The 18,908-nt window shown below is 35.5% G+C and overlaps 1 protein-coding gene across 2 annotated transcripts in view; it reads right to left on the bottom strand.

The window, feature by feature from the left end:
* Positions 1-17,161, bottom strand: part of CDH12 (cadherin 12) — a gene marked incomplete at both ends in the record, with an annotated part of 283,200 nt that extends 266,039 nt beyond the window's left edge. For both annotated transcript variants that reach the window (XM_080933791.1, XM_080933792.1), the window contains one exon: positions 16,931-17,161. In XM_080933791.1, coding sequence (XP_080789917.1) covers positions 16,931-17,161 — 231 coding nt within the window. The remainder of the gene's footprint in view (positions 1-16,930) is intronic.
* Positions 17,162-18,908: the final 1,747 nt, after the last annotated feature.

Raw genomic sequence — 18,908 nt, 5'->3', positions numbered from 1 at the left:
TGAACCATCATTACTTTCTATAAAATGCCTCTGGTGTGAAAGAGCACTGCAAATGCATGCATCCACAAAAAAAAATAAATGACTTTATTAGTAGAAAGTTGTGAAACAAATGGGAGTATTCAAGGAACTGTGTAATCAGGATTATAGGGTAAATAAAAGTGTTGTTTTGAAGCTGCCCACCTCGATGCTCAAAATGTTTACATCTAACAGACTCATGCGTGGTAGAATGGTATCATTAATAATTTGCTGTTTTCTGGATTGATTCTGAAGCTGTAAGGCATACATTTCCATTTATATATTATATTTATTTTTAAAAACTATCACACCAGATTTTCAAGGTTGGCTTTAAAGGTATTTGAATCATAATTACAAAGTATGTGCCACCATAAGTTCAGGCTTATCATTTCCGTGCTCTGAATTCATGCTTAACGAGAGGCCGCCCCCATTGTCAACATTCCCATATTCCAGATGAAAATCACTTTATTGTTCAAACTGTCATCATTTGAAAAAGGGATCTTACGGGCTTGGATCCTTTGTGATCAATGACTAAGCATATTATAATGTAGAAATCTTTCTAAACTGCTTATATCATCTCAAAGTTCAACAATTCTAAACAATGAGCAGTTTTGTTCCATATATCCCTTCTGCAAAATCATTGTTTAGGTTAGAAAAGGTAGCTCTAATACATATAATCAATGAAAGAAATTATCAACAGAATTCTAGTTAGGCTATATTCTGAGGAGTGATTCCAATTCAGTAACTGAAACCAAGTCAGTACTTTCTAATTCAATAAGTTTAATTTACACAAGGAGCACCTATATTTATTTAAGGGTTTTAAATACATCACAGTTGTCAAAAATATATTCAAAATATATTTCTTTATATCCGGTTCTAATTCTTTAATATTAAGTCTAAAGTACACAATGAAGATATGTGTGCTGGGTGTAAATGACACTTTGTTCCTTAGAAAAACAATAAAAAAGTAAAAAGGAGAAGTCTCCCCTTTCTACTTATTAAGCAAGTCACTTTTGGAAGAAGTTATTTAAATTGCCTGTACTGTTATGTAGAAAAGTCAAAATATATTACGAATTTGGTGTAATTTTTCATAGATTGCACATAATTATATGAGCTTTATATAGAAAACCCATTCTTGAATAATCAGAAAATCCTTTTCCAAACAATCAGAATTTAAGCCTACTATCCAGTAAATTATAGCCAGTGACCCTTCCAAAACTAAGGAAAAAATTCTCAAGGATTTTACATAATGGTCCTTGGAGCATATATCGGAATCTATCTTGTTCATTTTTGTACATTGTTCCTTACAGCAATTGAAACAGAGTCCATTTTTCCATCATTTTTATAAATGATGAATCAGACTTCGGCATCTCATATCTTCTCCAAGCATTCATAAGACAGTGAATATGGTTTCTACAGGTTCTATCTCTCCTTTGTTGGCTATATTAGCTAAATTTCTCCCTGTTGGGTCCTGGGAACCTCTTGTGTCTTGGCATCTAGGATTTTTCAATGGCTACCACCTAGTCTCCCTCTCACATTGCTTAGCAGTTACTTTAAAATTCTGAAGGGGTTTGCAACATCATAGGAAGAACATTATCAACCAATAAGACCTCCCAATGCTCCCGGGGAATAAATCACTAACCAAAGAGTACACAAAGTGTGTCCCTGGACCCAGCTGCATATGTATCACAGGATGGCCTTATCTGGCATTACTGTTAGGAGAGCCCTTGGTCCTGTGGAGGCTTGATGACCCAGGATAAGGGAATGTTAGGGCACTGAGGCTGTAATGGCTGAGTGGATAGGGTAGCATCCTCATACATGCAGGGGGAAGCAGGAGGGAGTAGGGGGTTTATGGAGGGAGAACTGGGAAGGAAAATAGCCTTTGAAATGTAAGTAAATAGCATAACCAATAAAATAAGACTGTGAGTGTCAGCTTTATTGATCATGGATAGATATCTGTGAATATCTATCCTAAAAACAGTCTTAAAGTATAGTCACACCCTTTTGTATAAAAATTGTATGTCTAAGTCTCTTATAAGCTGATTGCACTGTTTTGTATTACGTAGGCAAAGGCATTAGCCAATGTCTGTGGATGATGCAAATATTAAAACCTATTAGAAATACCATGTCATAGAACAATTACTTTGGTTAACTATTGGTTAAGAAAAAACTATCATATATCATAAGCATAAAAACATATTTAAATATCTTCTAGTCCTTTAGGGTTCAAGATCTTATATTTTTCTTCTTTGGAGGGTTCAGAGTCAAGAGCAAGCCATTTTCAAATGTGTTTGTGTTTGTGTGAGTGGTATAAATGTGACAATTACTTATACATTCAATGATATTCACTGGCTATTGGTCAACTATTTAGCATATTTGCTACTTCTTTCTCTTCTCCTGCTGGTGTGCTTCCTTGGGTCTCCCCAAACCCCATGGCTTATCTCTTAACACTTGGCACACTACACTCAATGTAGAATAAAAATGCAAGTATGTCATGTTGTTTTCTAACTCACATGATTCTTCAGAACAATGTTTTCTGAATCATGTGCTCATGTGCACACAGATACGTTGTACACTGAAACATGGGCCTATCAGCTGTACTCTATACATTGTACCAAATGCATTTAAGGCATCTCTGCTACCAATAATTTTGATATCACACTCTCTTAGTCACCATATAAATTGACCCACACATGCTTAGCTGTTTTAATGTAGCAGATCAATATATCACTTTAACATAGAATAAATATTTATTCTAGATTTTAAGCAACTGAAGCCAGACATTTATATTTATCATGGAGCTATAGGGAAAAAAGAAAAAAAGGTGGAACTACATTCTTTTTATTCTCTTAGTGAAATGGAAAAAAATAAGCAGAGCAAAGCAGAAATTACAAGTAAAAAAAAATTCTCAAACTTAATGTTCCAAAAGTTTTGAAATTCTACTTTTAGTGATAAGTATTAATTTTTATCATTGCCCTTGACCATTCAACTTAAAGCATAGGACATATTGAAATAAAGCTTATCATGCTAGTAGCAAACAGAAATTGTTGACTAGATGAAGTATCATAAAATTCATATCAAATATTTGAATGGAAATTAAGCACACTGCTAGAATTCTGTTTAAATCTCAAGTGATGTTCTACTTAAGTGTATTGGTTTCCTATCATATACAAAAATGCTTATTTAAGTGATAGCCTCAAACTGAGCTTGATCATACAATTTAAACATAGGATTAAGTCATGATATTTACCTAAATATGAGGCTTATCTGAAGAGACTGAATCACAGTAGCCAAAATTATTCTTTCTGAGATGTTGCTGCAGAAAAAGCAGGTCGCTAAAGATGTTATGATGAACAGAGTAAGCCATTTTGGCATCATCAAAGATTAAAAGTTTTTTTTTTTCTTTTGCTTTTGCTTTTGTAGAACACTCTAGTAGATTGCAAAGCTTCAGAGGTACAGAAGTAAAGTAGGAGTCAAGTGGAAACATGAGGTTTGAAATAATCAAGCAATGAAAAAGTTTCCTTTTCTGTGCATTTCAAATTTAAATGTGAGTTTTTTTTCATTTCGATTAGACCATTATTTCTGAATGCCAGTGGTGTAGCACTTTAGACAGTGCTTGAGACATACTTCTCTGAAGTTGGAGTTGGTATTATGAACCTTGAATCTTTGATGAACAGGAATTTCTCTAATAGTAAGAGCTCATTCATTAGGAGTCAAATGAACAAGATAAGCCACATTGTGAGCACCTCAAAAAGTGTGTTTGAAGAATAAAGAAAGTCACAATGCAGCTAAAGAATAGCAAGCCCTGAAAATTGGATTGTAATTACATGAATGTCATTTGTTCTTATTATTGATTTATTTACATTTCAAATGTTATTGCTCCTTCCTGGTTTCCCCTCTGCAAACCCTTCATCCTATTCTTCTTCCCTTCTGCTTCTATAAGAAAATTCCCCCACCCACCCACACCTGCCTCACCACCCTAGCATTCCCCTACCTAGCCTCAACAGCAACAAGGCCCTCCTCTCTCACTGATGCCATATAAAAGCAGAGACTGAAGGAAAGGGCATGCAGAGACTGTCCCAGGTAGGGATCCTTCCCATCAGCAAAAACCGAACCTAGACACTGTTGCTGAGGCCAAAAATGCTTGCTGACAGGAGTGGTCTACTGAGAATCTCCACCAGAACCTGACCAATGCAGATGGGGATGCTTACAGCCAACCATCAAACTGAGAATGAGGACCCAAAAGGATGACTTAGGGGAAGGACTAAAGGAGCTGAAGGGGTTTGCAATCTCATAGGAAGAACAACACTATGGACCAAGCAGACATCCCAGAGCTCCCAGGGACTAAACTACCACTGAATGTAATTTCTTATTTAATTTTCCTTGCTGATGTGCTTAATTTAGGGCTATAACAGTCTTTCTATTAGTAACTGTTCATTGAAAGAAGAATTTAAAAATTCAAGCTATTTTAATAAGTTATTTCTATTATCATAAGCTAATGTCCATCTGTTTTATTTTTAACCAATATGAAGCTGAGTTACCCAGTTTTCATCTGAATGAGCCTCTATCTTCACTGTCTTGACTTTCTGCATGTGAGATTTCCCTGTGTATTTTCTTTATTAGCATTCACTGAGAAACTTACAAGAGTACACACTCCTTTAAAGATCACAGTAGTTATTCAGGCATGATCTCAGGCACTTAGAATCCCAACGCTTAGAAAGTTCATGAATAAATTTTTATTGATAGTCATTATAATTTTCACCTGAATTGTCTCATCCTAGCTCATGTTTTCAAAGGTTATTCCCCAGTGCATGTTGTTATTTTGTGGAGTGTGAAAACTTACAGAACTGGCTCTTCATTGACAAAAGTAGGGACTATTAAAAAGCCATTAAAGTTTTTATCCCCATCCCTCCTCACTCCTTGAGATGACCATTCCAGCTTGTGTTCTCTGTTCTCTGCTTATTCATGAGTGAATGGTTTCTAGCACACAGTCAAATTGTTTTAGCTATTGCCACATCCTGTGTTTTTTCTATTATAATAGACTTTTCCCTTCTGAAATTATTATCAAAAATCTCACCACCAACACCACCAGCACCACCACCACCATCAACAACAACAAACCAACACGCCAAAAATAAAATAAACAAAACCACCCCCTTTTCTCCTTAATCACTATGAGGTGTGTTGTAAGCAGTACAGCAGCTCATGGGACTATTAGTCTTGGCTGGTCCATTGTTTACTGTTGGACTTCTCCATGTTAGTACCTTTTTGTCTCCACCACACCACCTAAGCAGTCCACAAGGACTGATGAAAGCCATGGTCTTTTGCTTTCTGTTATCCTGGCTTCTGATATATAAGAAAACCCTTATGTTAAAGCTGAATTTTTCAATTATATTGTTTAAATGTCACCTTTGTCATAGTTTTAGTAAAGGCTTTAAGAAGGGAAAACCTTTTCTCTCATTCAATAGAATGAAAGCCACTCTCCTGTGTTGAAACCTAACATTCCTTTGGACAGGTCAAAGACCAAGATATTGAACTACCCCAAAAAGGCAGGAGGTAGGCTCATCCTAAGCCCTGTTAAAGAGATAGGAGGAGTAATTAGCCTGTACAGAGATAATGTCCTTTTCCTTCAAAGACTTCTTCCTGTCTAATACAGTAGTTTACATTCTTGTGGCTTCATAAGTCTGCCTACCTTCCTGGATTACATATCCAGAAAAGGGTAGCATTTCCATTTCATGTTTCTATTTCTTTCCCTAACATTTTGAGCTTTCTCATTCTTTCCCTAAGGCTATGCTGCCTCCCCCCCCCCCCCCCATTCGGCACGGTGCATGACATTTGGCTCATCTCCATGCTGACTTGGATCTTTGGGAATTTTTTACTTTCTCTCCTGCCCACCCTTGGGGTTTCCTCTTTTTGTAACTTGCTACTTTAGTTTTGTAAAGGAGTTCTTTTTGCTTATTTTTAAATATTTCCTGAGATAGTGTCTCACTATGTAAATCGACAGGTGTTGAGTCCAGACATATATGCCATTCTCTGCTTCCTGAACACTATCACTAAAGTTATGCAATACAATTGGCAGCTGGGGCATGGTCTGTAAAACACCAGTAAAATTGTTCTAGAGATTCTGATTCCATTTCCCTTTGCTCTTCGATTATTTTAAAATTAAAACTATTAATCGAAAAGGGGGGTTGATTTGGCAATATAAATTTTGTTATGTATGATTGGTAACCCTTTATCTTTTTCTAGAAGATTAATAAACCATCTTATTACCTCATGTGACCTGTCCTTTTTAGAATATTGGTATCAATTACATTGCTCCAAACACATGATATTTTTCAGACAGTATTTTGCATGTTTCCAAGGGCTTTGTATTTTAGTGGAAGTAAGACAATATATGTGATCAAGCTAAAGAAGTTATCTTTCTTCATGTGGCTTGGCCATATCTAATATGTTGAAATATCTAACAAAACAAGTCAATTATTCCTAAGTAAAAAGAAAAACAGAATACATTGTGCAAAAAACAAAAGTTTTCTTTTTTCTGGGCTTTTATTCTATTGTCTTACCAGTACCATGCATTTTATTCTCTCTCTCTCTCTCTCTCTCTCTCTCTCTCTCTCTCTCTCTCTCTCTCTCTCTCTCTCTCTCTCTCCTCTTTATCTCTCCTCTTTATTTCTTAAACACACAGGTGCACACAAGCTTGCGAGCGCACACACACACACACATATAGATATATTATTCATTCTCATTTGGTGAAGTATCCTGACTCCCCAGGTGTTGTTATAAAAATAGTTTTTCAAGAATTGAGGATAAAATTCTCGTCTGAGTTTCTGAAAATAGTTTTCTGCTGTTGTTATATTTAAGCATCTGTTTTGTCTGAGTCACATATTAGCTAGCACTCAGAGTTTGTAGAGAGGGTAAAGTGAGAGCGTCATCAAGACAATCTTAATCAGGTTTCAAAGGCAAGGGTCTAGACAGCCATCTATATAATATCTATCTGTAAAGCACATTTTTTAAACTAGTAATTATATTAAAACTGATTGATTTCAGTCACATGATGAAGCAAAGGAAAAAAAAATAAGATGCACTGAGAAAAATCAGGTTCCATCTCAACAGTCATCTACAACATACAATTCTCTTTCACCTGAAAAAGTTCCTCATTATTTCTTATATGTAGAGAAAAAGAAATGTAAAAAGAAGAGAAGTAAATAAGAAAACCAAACCTGTATAGCTCTCATGTTGCCTTAGTGGTTGAACTGAAGTGCACCTTGAGTTTCTGACTTGGCAGTGTCTTCCTATAAAGAATACCTTTGCCTGGGGAGAGGTAGGACTCTGTGTTGGTGTGGGGATGAGTGGAGAGACCCAGTGAATCTGAGTACATTGAGTTCTTAAAGTCTGATGAGGCTTCTCTCCGAGTAGAACTAGCCTCCGTACTTCATATGAAGAAATTAACCCGCATTGCCGAAGGGAATGGTGATGGCCTTCCCTGAAGCAGTTTATTGCCAGGACTGCCGAGTTTCCATCTCACTACCTCTTTGATTCTAGTTCTGTTAGGGAAGTTATGACCCAGCTCGCCTCTGAAGCTGAAGGGCAGTGTGCTATCCATGGGAAAGTTGCAACAGAAGCATTTTATTTTTTCTAATTTATGTAGATACAGATCTGGAGACCACACATGGGTATGTTAAGAAACATGTGTTGAATGGTGAGGAAAAATAAAGATGATGAAATGAATCTAATAGCCCTGGGACATTAAGCAGAAAATCTGAATTTGCTACTGAAGGTGGTAAAGTTTTAATTCTGGCCTTTTGGCTTCTTTATTAAATGAAACACAGAGTAAAATATTAATCAACTAATGTGGATGTAATATGCTGACTTTCCTTGGTTTATTGAGAAAAAAATCTATTGAAATGATTAAGGAAAGTGTAATTTACAGGCTAAGTTTTATATTTCCTATTTACCCATCTGTGGAGGGACACAGAATGGTCCTTTCATCATCATTGTATAAGACATATTCTGCAGAGGAAATCCAACCTCCACATGATCACTTTTCTACAGAGTACAACTCTAGACTGTCAGTGGATTAGAAAAATCCTCAAAGTGAAAGCAATATTTATGTTGTCACTCTAAAGGCTACTAATAAGAGGGACAATGGGGATGTTGTGACAGTCAGGCCTAAGGTATTGCTCATGTGATCACCCTCTTCCTAGGAACAAGGCAGAAAAAAACTAACTTATAATGCTCATATTAAAATTCACCAATACTAAAATAAATGCCATTAATTTCTCATTTGTCCCATATAGACAAGACATTTGTATGTGAGTTGTAAAACAAAACAACAATAAAAAATGGACACCAAGGCTTAAAATATGGAACCCCGACATCATAAATTTGCTGCAGTTCACACCCATGTCTGGGACCATGTGAGGAAGAACCACATTGTACATCTGTAAAGTTACACTCTTAGTCATTCCCAGATCTCTCCACATTGATCTGCAGTCCTTTAGTACTATAACTGAACATCACCACCACCAACAAAATGTCATCCTCCATTTGGGTGACAGAAAAATGGCCAATGAAGGTACACTAATTACAAAAGAGCCATATTGCTGCTCTGTCCTCTAAGGAGTCCAGAGCTCCTAGAGCTTAGGTGACAAATGGAATTTAACTTGTCTCTTTCATGGCTGTACCTCTGTTCCCACGCCTTCATAGTTATTCATCTCTCCAATCTAAACTTGACCATGAAATAAATATTCTTGGAGGCTGGTAGAATCTCCAAATGGTTTGCCTGATTCACAGAGCAAGTGCTACTATGGTGAGAAAGGTCAAGTGCAAACCATTAGTATGGCTGAGTTTCTACAGGACTTACAATAATTAATGCAATCAACATGGACTTGAAAGCCATGAGGCTAGTGATCAAATTCCCATTCAACTTGCCTTTTTGGCCTGTGGAGAAGACAGATGGGTTTTGGATAATGACAATGGATTATCATAAACTTAACCAGGTGGTGACTCCAATTGTAGCCACTGTACCAGATGTGATTTCATTGCTAGAACAATTAGCATATCCCCTGGTACCTGGCCTAAGCTATTTATATAGAAGATGCATGGTTTAGTACTGTGGGAAAATAACTAAATGAGCAGTTTGCTTCTGTGTCGCAAGGACAACAAAGTGAACCTACTATCCTCTCTTTTCAATGTATTAGTTCCAAAGTTCTTTATAATATAGTTTACAGCTATTTTGATCATATTTTCCTTTATTAGACATTATGATAGCTCATACATGTATTATGCATTTGTGATTAGATATTGAGAATAAAAGGTAGCATATATGCTACACTTTTAATAATTTCCCCATGAATAGGTAGTGATATAAAGGCGGCAAATGGTAGAAAGACTTCTTTGTCATTGAAAACTGTACAATTTAAAATAATACTTTGTGATATTGTCTTAACCAAAATACTGGATTCCAGTTATGTGTGTGCATGTGTGTGCATGTGTGTGTGTGTGTGTGTGTGTGTGTGTGTAAACTGTTTTTGTTTTCTGTCTGTATGCAGTTTCCAGATGACCATTTTTTATTGAATAACTTATAAGTGGAATTATCCCTAGGAGAGGCTATTTTTTTCTTTTCCCATATGTTACTACTTCTTTGTCTAGAGGTAGGACCAAGTGAATTTTTTTTCTTTGCACGGTAACATTTCCATCAGTGTTTGCATCCCAGTCTTGTTTGCTCTCACATTCCTAAGAGACACTGTCCTATAACAGATTTAAGGACATTCTTCTCCTACATTCTTCCTACTACCTCCTTTTCTATGTTCCCTGGTCATAGATGCAGTATCTGTGATACAATTTTATCTGATGGGGCTGCTGATTTTTAAATTGTTTTCAGTTGTGGCTTTTGTTTGTTTGTTTGTTTGTTCCTTTTGGGTTTTTTTTTTTTTTTTTTTTTTTTTTTTTTTTTTTTTTTGTGATGGCTTCCCATTTTGCTATACAGAGAGGGTTACACTTATCCAGAAGAGGTAGTTCTGCACAAAGTGCATTTTGGGTTGTGTACTCTGTGTATACAGCGATACCACACAGCATCTTCCAGACCTCATCAAAATCTCATCACAGTTTTTTTTTTTTTTTTTTTTTTTTTTCCCCAGTTGATATAAGTTTGCACAAAGATTCACAACAGTACCACAACAAAAAGCATGTGGTTCTTTGGTCAAACAACTTTGAAGTTCACACAGTATTGCATTATGATCAACAAAAGTGATATATAACTGTTATATACCCCTCTTAGTACATTTAGTGTTTAGTCATACGTTTTAAGGATGACTGTCTGAAATTGGGTAATTTATGAAGCGCTCTCTCTCTCTGTCTCTCTCTCTCTCTCTCTCTCTCTCTCTCTCTCTCACACACACACACACACACACACACACACACACACACACACACACACACGCACACAAACACATACACAGAAGCTAATACATTCTTTAGCTCTTCATCCAAGAATGAGGCTTTATGAAATTTCTCCAATCAAGGTTTATATATAAATTGGTGTAATTTTATGGGTTTTGTTTAGAAAACATTGTTGAGAGAGGAAATATACAAAGACCACTGACATGTGTAAAACAACGTATGTGGAAGCAGAGTTGCTGATTTTATGATCTTACCATTTGTCTACCTTTAGTTTTTTATGCTCCTTAAGCCTTGGCTGTACAGATGACCTTGTAGATGAATCCATTGGGTTTTTTAAAAAATGTCATTTTTTCTCTTAAAACTTATTATTTATGAGTTTCTGTAATAGTATCCATTTGCTGCAAAAAAAGTTTCTTTAAAAAGAGGGAAAGGCTGCATTTATGTTTAGGTATAAATATACAGGATTGGAATTTGGATAATAGAATGCAGTTAGAAATTACACTGGATTAGCAAAATAACATTAGTAGGCTATTCTTTAATGTCCATGGTATTTTCTACAGTAAGTAACCACGTTTTTAGGTTTACATTACCAGTTAGTAATTTCCTCTTGGGAAGTACTTTAGCTCTATGGGATTGATGTTGGTTATCCCCAAGATTAAAATGTCATGATAGCATTACTAGAGATAGCTTGTGGCTCTTGTCATTGATGCACTCCATGGTCTTTATATCTTGGTAGTATTAATGAATGCTTCCCTCCCTTGGCAGCTCTGATAGCATGTTTTTTATTCTACAAGAACTAATTTTCAGAGAGAACACTTCCAGATTAGATTCAGCTCAATTCCTTTTAAGTCCTGTGTCTGTCAACTGTGGTGTTGTAGGCAGTGACTTCCTACCTCCAAGCTCAGAAAAGCAGTAAGAGTATCTACAATAGACTACAATTTGAGGGGGGGTTCTCTTTGATTCCTTTGATGAATAACTCCAAGGGAGTTTTATTATGTTTATCACTGGGATTTTTTTTTGTTCTTTGAAAGACGACTGGACCCCATATTTTATAATTCTGTTAAAATATGTTTATATGAGGATGTACATATAATTATATGTAACATAAATATTTTAATTAACATGAGATGCTGTTTCCCTTTTTGTGAAAAATATTTAGAGTAATTTATCTCTCCCTATCCCTTTTAATTATCTTCTATCTGCTTTTAATACCCCATTTCCTGTCGGTTTTGCCCCTTCCCCCATTCATGGTACATATGACCTACTGGTTCCTTGTCTAGAGTTCCTTCTGCTCCCATCCACACATAGGTTATTAACATAGGTTACCTGCCCATGTTCTGTGGTTACTCCAGGTGATATACACTTCTGTAAAAAGACTTAGACCTATGGCACATAGTAAGAAAGAAAATGCAGTGTTTGTGTTTCTGTCTGAGTCTGGTTTAACTTAATTTATATAATAGATTTTAGGGATATCTACGATACATTTTATTTTTATTACTCTTAATATAATTCCAATGTGAATACATACCACATTTCTACCACCCATTAGTGAGTTGAAGGTTGACCCCATTTTCTAGCTACTATGAATAAAGTGGAAATAAACAAGGTTGAACAAGTATCTTTGCAGTAGGACATTGGGTCTTTGGGACACATGTCAAGGAGTATATAACTAGGAAAAATGGCAGATCTATTTTTATCTTTTAGGAAGTTATTCTTAGTGACATCTACAAAGACTTTAGCAGTTTGCAAATCCATCAAATTAAAGAAAGATACACTTTTCTCTACATCATCTTCAGCATTTGTTTTTGATTACAGGAAAGTGTACATTTTATCCAATAATTTACATAGTGTTCTGGGGCAAATTATTGCAGTAGAAAACATGTTTAATTCTTTTTTGTCTTGGTGCAATAGAGAGACTTTTTTAAGATTGTGTTGATACTGAAAAGGATGAGATTAGATACAGAATACTCAGGAATTCAAGAAAGGCTAAACAGATGTGAAAGAATTTGAGATGAATCTTAAGAATTTGTTTATTTGTTTCCAAAGTTAGAATGTGAGAAGATTTTGTAAGACCTGAGCCTTCAAAGACCACATTGCTCCCAAAATGTAAACTTAATTTTTTAAAGTATAAAGTCACAGATCTTAATAATGTTCAATTTTTATTTCTACTGAAATTTGGTTATTTGACTTAAACCATAAGTTTTATAATTGACTGTCTATTAATGTTACTTATTTTTTAAAGCCTTGGTTTTCTTATTTTTAAAATGAAAATACTAATATAAATCTTCATAATTCTATTTTGAAGGTTATGCAAGTTTATCTACATAAAGCAGTTAAAACAGTGCCCAAAGGAAACATTTAATAAATTTACCTATTAAAATTGCAACCTGGGGACCTTCAAATTTTCATTTTTCTTCACATGGCTTAATATTGTCTCAAGTGATAATGCATTCTGCATCAACAATTTTTAAGGAAAAGGTGATAGATCTGAAAGCATAGTCTAATGATTTAATTTTATGTATTTCTTTTAGAAAATAAAATTTGAAGAAATACTGTTAGTTGTAGTCCATTGAGTTGTTAAAATGACAAGTCAGTAATTTCTGCAAGACTAAATGAGCAGTACTTTCTAGAAGCATACGCCAAGGCTCTGTCAAAACAGTTTTATAGGCATGCAGTAACATCAACTTTGCAAATCCAAGTAATTGTGGGTTAATGTGCATATGTTCATATTTTTATTACTTTCCTTTCTCTTTCCTTGTGCTTTAATTTAGCAAGCCCCAGAGGGTATTTTCATTTACTAAATTATGAAAATTATAAAAAACAATCTTAGCTTCATCCTGGGTATTTTACCTTATTTTGAAGAAAAGACTGACATTCTCTTTGGGTGTTCATTGACTATCCCTCCATTTTCTTCGAAGAGAGATGCACTAATAGTCACCATAACTAATGCTATAATGTGATTGTCCTTGAATAGGTGCCAACCTTCGTATCTTCCAACATTAAAATCGAAGATCATCAATGCTTTTATGTCATCTAAGTGATGCCAGCTTTATAGTTTACTAAATTGCATGAGGCCATTATTTTGGGTGTAGATAAAACTCATTATCTCTCCTAAGAACTCATTTCCAATAGATGATGTCTGATGATTATACTTTTTTTTATGTTTTTCTAAAGAAAAACAGAATCTCCAGTTTAAAGCTCATTGATAGCATTCATCCGATCACCCTGCTTGGTATTTCTTAGCTTTCTATTTTCTTAAGTTTTAAATTCTATATTTTTCATTCTAATTAATATTTTTACAAGTAACCTCAAAGCTGTTTCTTGAAAGATAAGGAGTGTAAATATATTTATATCTGCATACACACATGCATACAATGCCTCAAATTAGTCTCTGGACTGTCATAACTCTATTCACAAATCTGGAAGCATCAACATAAAGTTATTTAAACTTGAATTTGTTTAATGAAATTCTGAAAAGGAAATCTTGACCACCATTGTTTCACTACATTGTAAATTCATCTTGGCATGGAAATTGTGTACCTATTACAATTGTGATGCCACATACCAATCGAAATGGTAATATTTACATGCCAAGGATTAGATATTAAACCAAATTTTAAAATCTATTCATCAATAAATTATTCTTCACTCATTTAGATTAATTACATAGTTCATTGAAAATTCCAAAGATAAAATTATAAAATATTAAGGAATTGTTTTCAATACTAAATCCTTAGATCCATTTCATGTGCATTCATTTGAAAGGTAAATTAAATTGTAAAAGGACAAAATAAATATTTTACTTTATCACCGACAGTCTTTATAATTAAAGGCTATATATCTTACTTAGATATAAGCAAAAACTATGATGAAAATTCCAGGTGATGCCAGAAAACAAACAGAGCTACAGTAGCTGATGTCTGTGGAGTAGATTGGGAAATATATGCTCTTCTGTCATTACTCTGGGCTTCTAATTCTATTAAATGAATGAATAAATATACCATATGTGTGTGTGTGTGTGTGTGTGTGTGTGTGTGTGTGTGTGTATGACATTGAGGCATCAGAGAAGCAGAAACTGTATGCACCACTTTCAGGGTGGTGAATTTGAGAGCTATTTTCTCAAAAGTGTATGAGAGAGACTTTGTGGTTAGTGTTAATGTAAGCACTGACAGTAACTTGTTCTGAATTGCATTTATTGGTCTTCAGCGTTCTACTGCCTGATTCATCTATCTTTTATGGTCTTATCAGCTTCTGGGTTTTCATAATTCTTAGTCTAAATAATGATCAACTAACATGATTTCTATACTTAGTTCTGAATCCTCTGTTGCTTTTCTTGCAACTTCTGTTTGTAGTTTTATTTTAAACTAAGTTCAGTGTTTCTATCAGTAGGTTGTAGTTATATATTTATAGATTTATAGACATATGTGTGTATTTGTAAGTCTGTGTGTTTGTGTGCTTTAACAATAATCTATTAGAATGAGACCACAAATTTGAAATGAAGTGAGGGACAACATGGAGTGTTGTGAAAGAAAGCAATGTAATTATATTTTAGTTTATATTAAAATCAAGTTAATTTTTAAACAGTTCACACAATCAAAGTTAATGGATATTTTTTAAGAAAAACATACTTCCTGTATATTCTTACATGGGTAAAATTGTAACAAATAAAAAATAAAAATATATTTATGCAGTTGCTAGACTTTTATGGTAAAAATGCCTTGTACAGATTTTACAAACTCATGAAATATTTTAGAACTATTTCTTCTTAAGCAGTGATTTCAGAGATCAATTAATTTTTATTAAGAAAACTGTGGTGGCCAAGAGACCCTGGCGGGGGTGAAAATTTAATTTTCAATTTTGCTGGAGAACCACTCAAAAATGGAAATATAAACTACCTGCAGGAATGAGGGGACTTCTGTAGAATGGAAAGTGTGTTCAGTATATGACATGGTAGGGACAATATCAAACAACTAGACCTTCAGAACTCCCAGGGACTAAACCACCAAGCAAAGGGTACACATGGAGGGACCCATGGCACCAGCAGCATATATAGCAGAGGATAGGATTGTTGGATATCAATGGGAGGAGAGGCCCTTAGTCCTGTGAATGCTCAATGCCACAGGGTAGGGGAAAGAGTCAAGGAGGCAGTAGGGAGTGGATGGTTAGGGGAGCACCCTCATAGAAGCAGGGGGAGGGCCATGGGAAAGGGAGATTCCTGAGGAGAAACCAGGAAAGGAGATAACACTTGAAATGTAATAAAAAAAAAATAATTAATGAAAGAATAGAAAGAATAAAAAAAAGACACCCTAGGGAGAACAGATGACCATTTCTGTTCCATAAGTTCATCCTCATAATTAGATCTAAAGGTGAATGAAACTTAACTGAGTTTTCCGACTTTTCTCAGAAGGTGAGAGTTTTTTGTTTGTTTGTTTGGTTAATTGGTTGGTTGGTTGGTTGGTTGGTTGGTTGGTTGGTTGGTTGGTTGGTTTGGTTTGGGTTTCATTTATTTATTGATTGATTCATTTATTTAATTACCTCCATTTCCTGTCTCTTCTTGCCAGTATTGTTTAGAACATATAAAGTCTTTCTCTAGTACTCTAGAATACACACTCTTCACTAAAGGCAAGTGACCATTTATTGCCATGTGGCAGATGTCGATGTCACCAGCTCAAAAGGCATGACACTTTTTGTTTTGTCACTCTGCTTGGTTTATCTTTATCATTTTTTTCTCCTCCACTCTTCATTTCTAGGCAATGACACAGCTGATGAGATTTACTGCTTGTTTGCCTCAGGGTGATTTTCTTTTAAACTCTAGTAAAATTGTCCCTGGACCAAAACAAAAGAAAATAAAATGAGGCACTGTAAAAACAAGACAGAGGGTAGAACACGAATGCTGCTAAGCAGGGCTAGCTTTGATCCTGGAACCTACAGTGTACAGAGGCAGCAGACTTACTCCAAGTGTTCTCTGACCACCACCTACATTCTCAGGTACATATACAATAAATAAATTGGTCAGTAAACAAATGACACATAATAAGTCTTAGAGAATTATTGTTGAAGCATAAGCAAGACCCTACAAACATATTAAAAGTAAATGCCATATAGTATGTCACTAGAGACAAAGCAGGAATTGATATACTATTTATGTTTGGAAATTTGCCCTTGAACCTGGAAATGGACAGAAATTACATATTGTCTGTAGACAATAATGCACTATGCCCATATTTTTAATGTAGTTTAAGGATTTTAAATTACTGTCCTCAAAATTGGACACCAAAATTTAAACTATTTTATCAAAATTATGGGGAAATTGAATGGAGGAGCACAGAGAGGAAATGGGATATTGCAAGGTTTACCCAGGATACAGTCAAGATGGGGAACCAAGTCTCTTCGATTTTGATTACAGTGGACTAGTTACTGGTTTGCTCAACTCCTGTACAAAATAGTCCTATAAAATACACAATCTTTACTCCTCTTTCCTATCAAGTGGTTGTCAAAAGAAACAAGGCATTACCTTTCCCACGTATTGAGGTTCGGAGCCCATGTACTCTTCCAGCACAAAAAACTGATTCCATACCCAGCCACGTTTAACTCGTTGGAAATGGGATCTTCTTCCTGGAAGGTGGATAACATTTTCTTTTGGTTCTATGGCTAAAGTCTGTTGTGGCTGTGGCTGAAGTGGTGTTAGGAGACCTCCATCAAACAGGATCCAGAGAAGCAGGTATAAAGAGTTCCTTGTAAGCATTGGCAAAGGCTTTCTCCCACAGAAGAGTAATAAATACTCCAGTACTTAATGTAGTGTCCTGGGATCCAGGGTTGAGGTGTTTGTGACTACTGAGCTTTCTGTCTTAGTGCAGTGACAGTAATTCACACATTGATGCTTTGGATGTTCCTGGTTTATGACATTCCATCTAAGGAGACCTATAAAATAAACAAACATACATTAAATTTATGAAACTCATGGTAATTTTCATAGAAACTATCTTTATATGTGCAGAATTTTTATTTATTTAAAAAAGCAGAAGAAAAGAGTTATAAATTGATTACTTGGTGAATGATTAATCCTCTTCAACCTATTACAGTTTGGATTAATTATCTTTAGCTTTATACATAGCTAAAATTATTCATTACAATGAAGAAAAGGGCATATTTACATGAAATTAATCTACATTTGTATTTAATGACTTTCCTAAAGAGGGAAGAAGTGAATATTATAAGAGTGAATTGAGTTATAGTAGCATTTGTAGTTTATCCTTCTAAGTGGATATCATTGTTACTGTACAGCTGTCCTGTGCATTTGAAATGTAAAGCATCATAAGTATTCCTTCTAGTATACAACAAACAATTCCATACATTCTTCCATAAAAAAAAGAATGCTAATAAAAATGGTCTTCAAGGGCTGAAGGGGTTTGCAACCACATAGAAAGAACAACACCAACCAACTAGAATGCCTCAGATTTCCCAGAGACTAAACCATCATCCATTGAGTACATTTGGGACTCGTGGCTCCAGCTGCAGAGGATGTAGCAGAGGATGGCCTTATTTGGCATCAATGGGAGGAGAGGTCCTTGGTCCGGTGAAGACTCAATGCTCCAGTGTAGGAAAATGCCAGGGTGATGAGGCAGGAGTGTGTGGGTAGGTGGGTGTGTGAGCATTCTCATAGAAGCAGGGGGAAGAGTCATAGGATAGGGGTCTGCAGAGGGGAAACCAGAAAGGGGGATAACATTTGAAATGTAAATAAATAAAATAACCAAAAAAATGATCTTCAACCAGACTCCCTCAGAGCTCCCAGGGACTAAACCATCAAACAAAGAGTACACATTGAGGGACCCATGTCTGGAGCAGCATATATAGATAGCAGTGGATGGTCTTGTTGGACTCCGTGGGAGAAGAGGCCCTTGGTCCTGGGAAGGATTGAGGGATGCTCCAGTGTAGGGAAAAGCCAGGGCAGGAGGCAGGAGTAGATGGGTGGGTATGAAGCACCCTCATAAAATTAGGGGAAGGGAGGATATAATAGGGGTTTTCCAGAGGGGAAAGAGGGAAACGGGATAACACTTAAAATGTAAATAAATAAAATATCCAATAAAAATGAAAAAAAAAGTTATGCGTAGCTACATGGAAAGTCCCTAATAAAGGATGAAATCACCTTCATAATAGGAATGAGTTCTATGGACAAACAGAGTTCACAGCAAGGCCTACAAAATTACATTTGTAGTAAGCATAAAGATACATTCTATTGATGGGTAATACAAAAATACATGGATCTCTTTTATAAAACTGGACACGACTCAGTGAGATATACAGCTCTGGATTAAGGCCAAATATTTCAGAATTTTGGGGGTGGGGCATAAATAGCGAAAAGATCACCAAGTTGTTAGACAACATCCACTCCAGCCTTCCTGGTGACTAGCTGTCAGTCATTTTCTTCTTCTGAAAATAATAGGCTTATGTGTTTAACAAATCACATTCCTCTAACACTTTCTGTAAGTTGT

This window comes from Micromys minutus (assembly GCF_963924665.1).
Source record: "Micromys minutus genome assembly, chromosome: 20".
Lineage (NCBI taxonomy): Eukaryota > Metazoa > Chordata > Mammalia > Rodentia > Muridae > Micromys > Micromys minutus.
The sequence above is the reverse complement of the archived record's forward strand: the minus strand, read 5'-3'. Positions and strand labels throughout refer to the sequence as shown.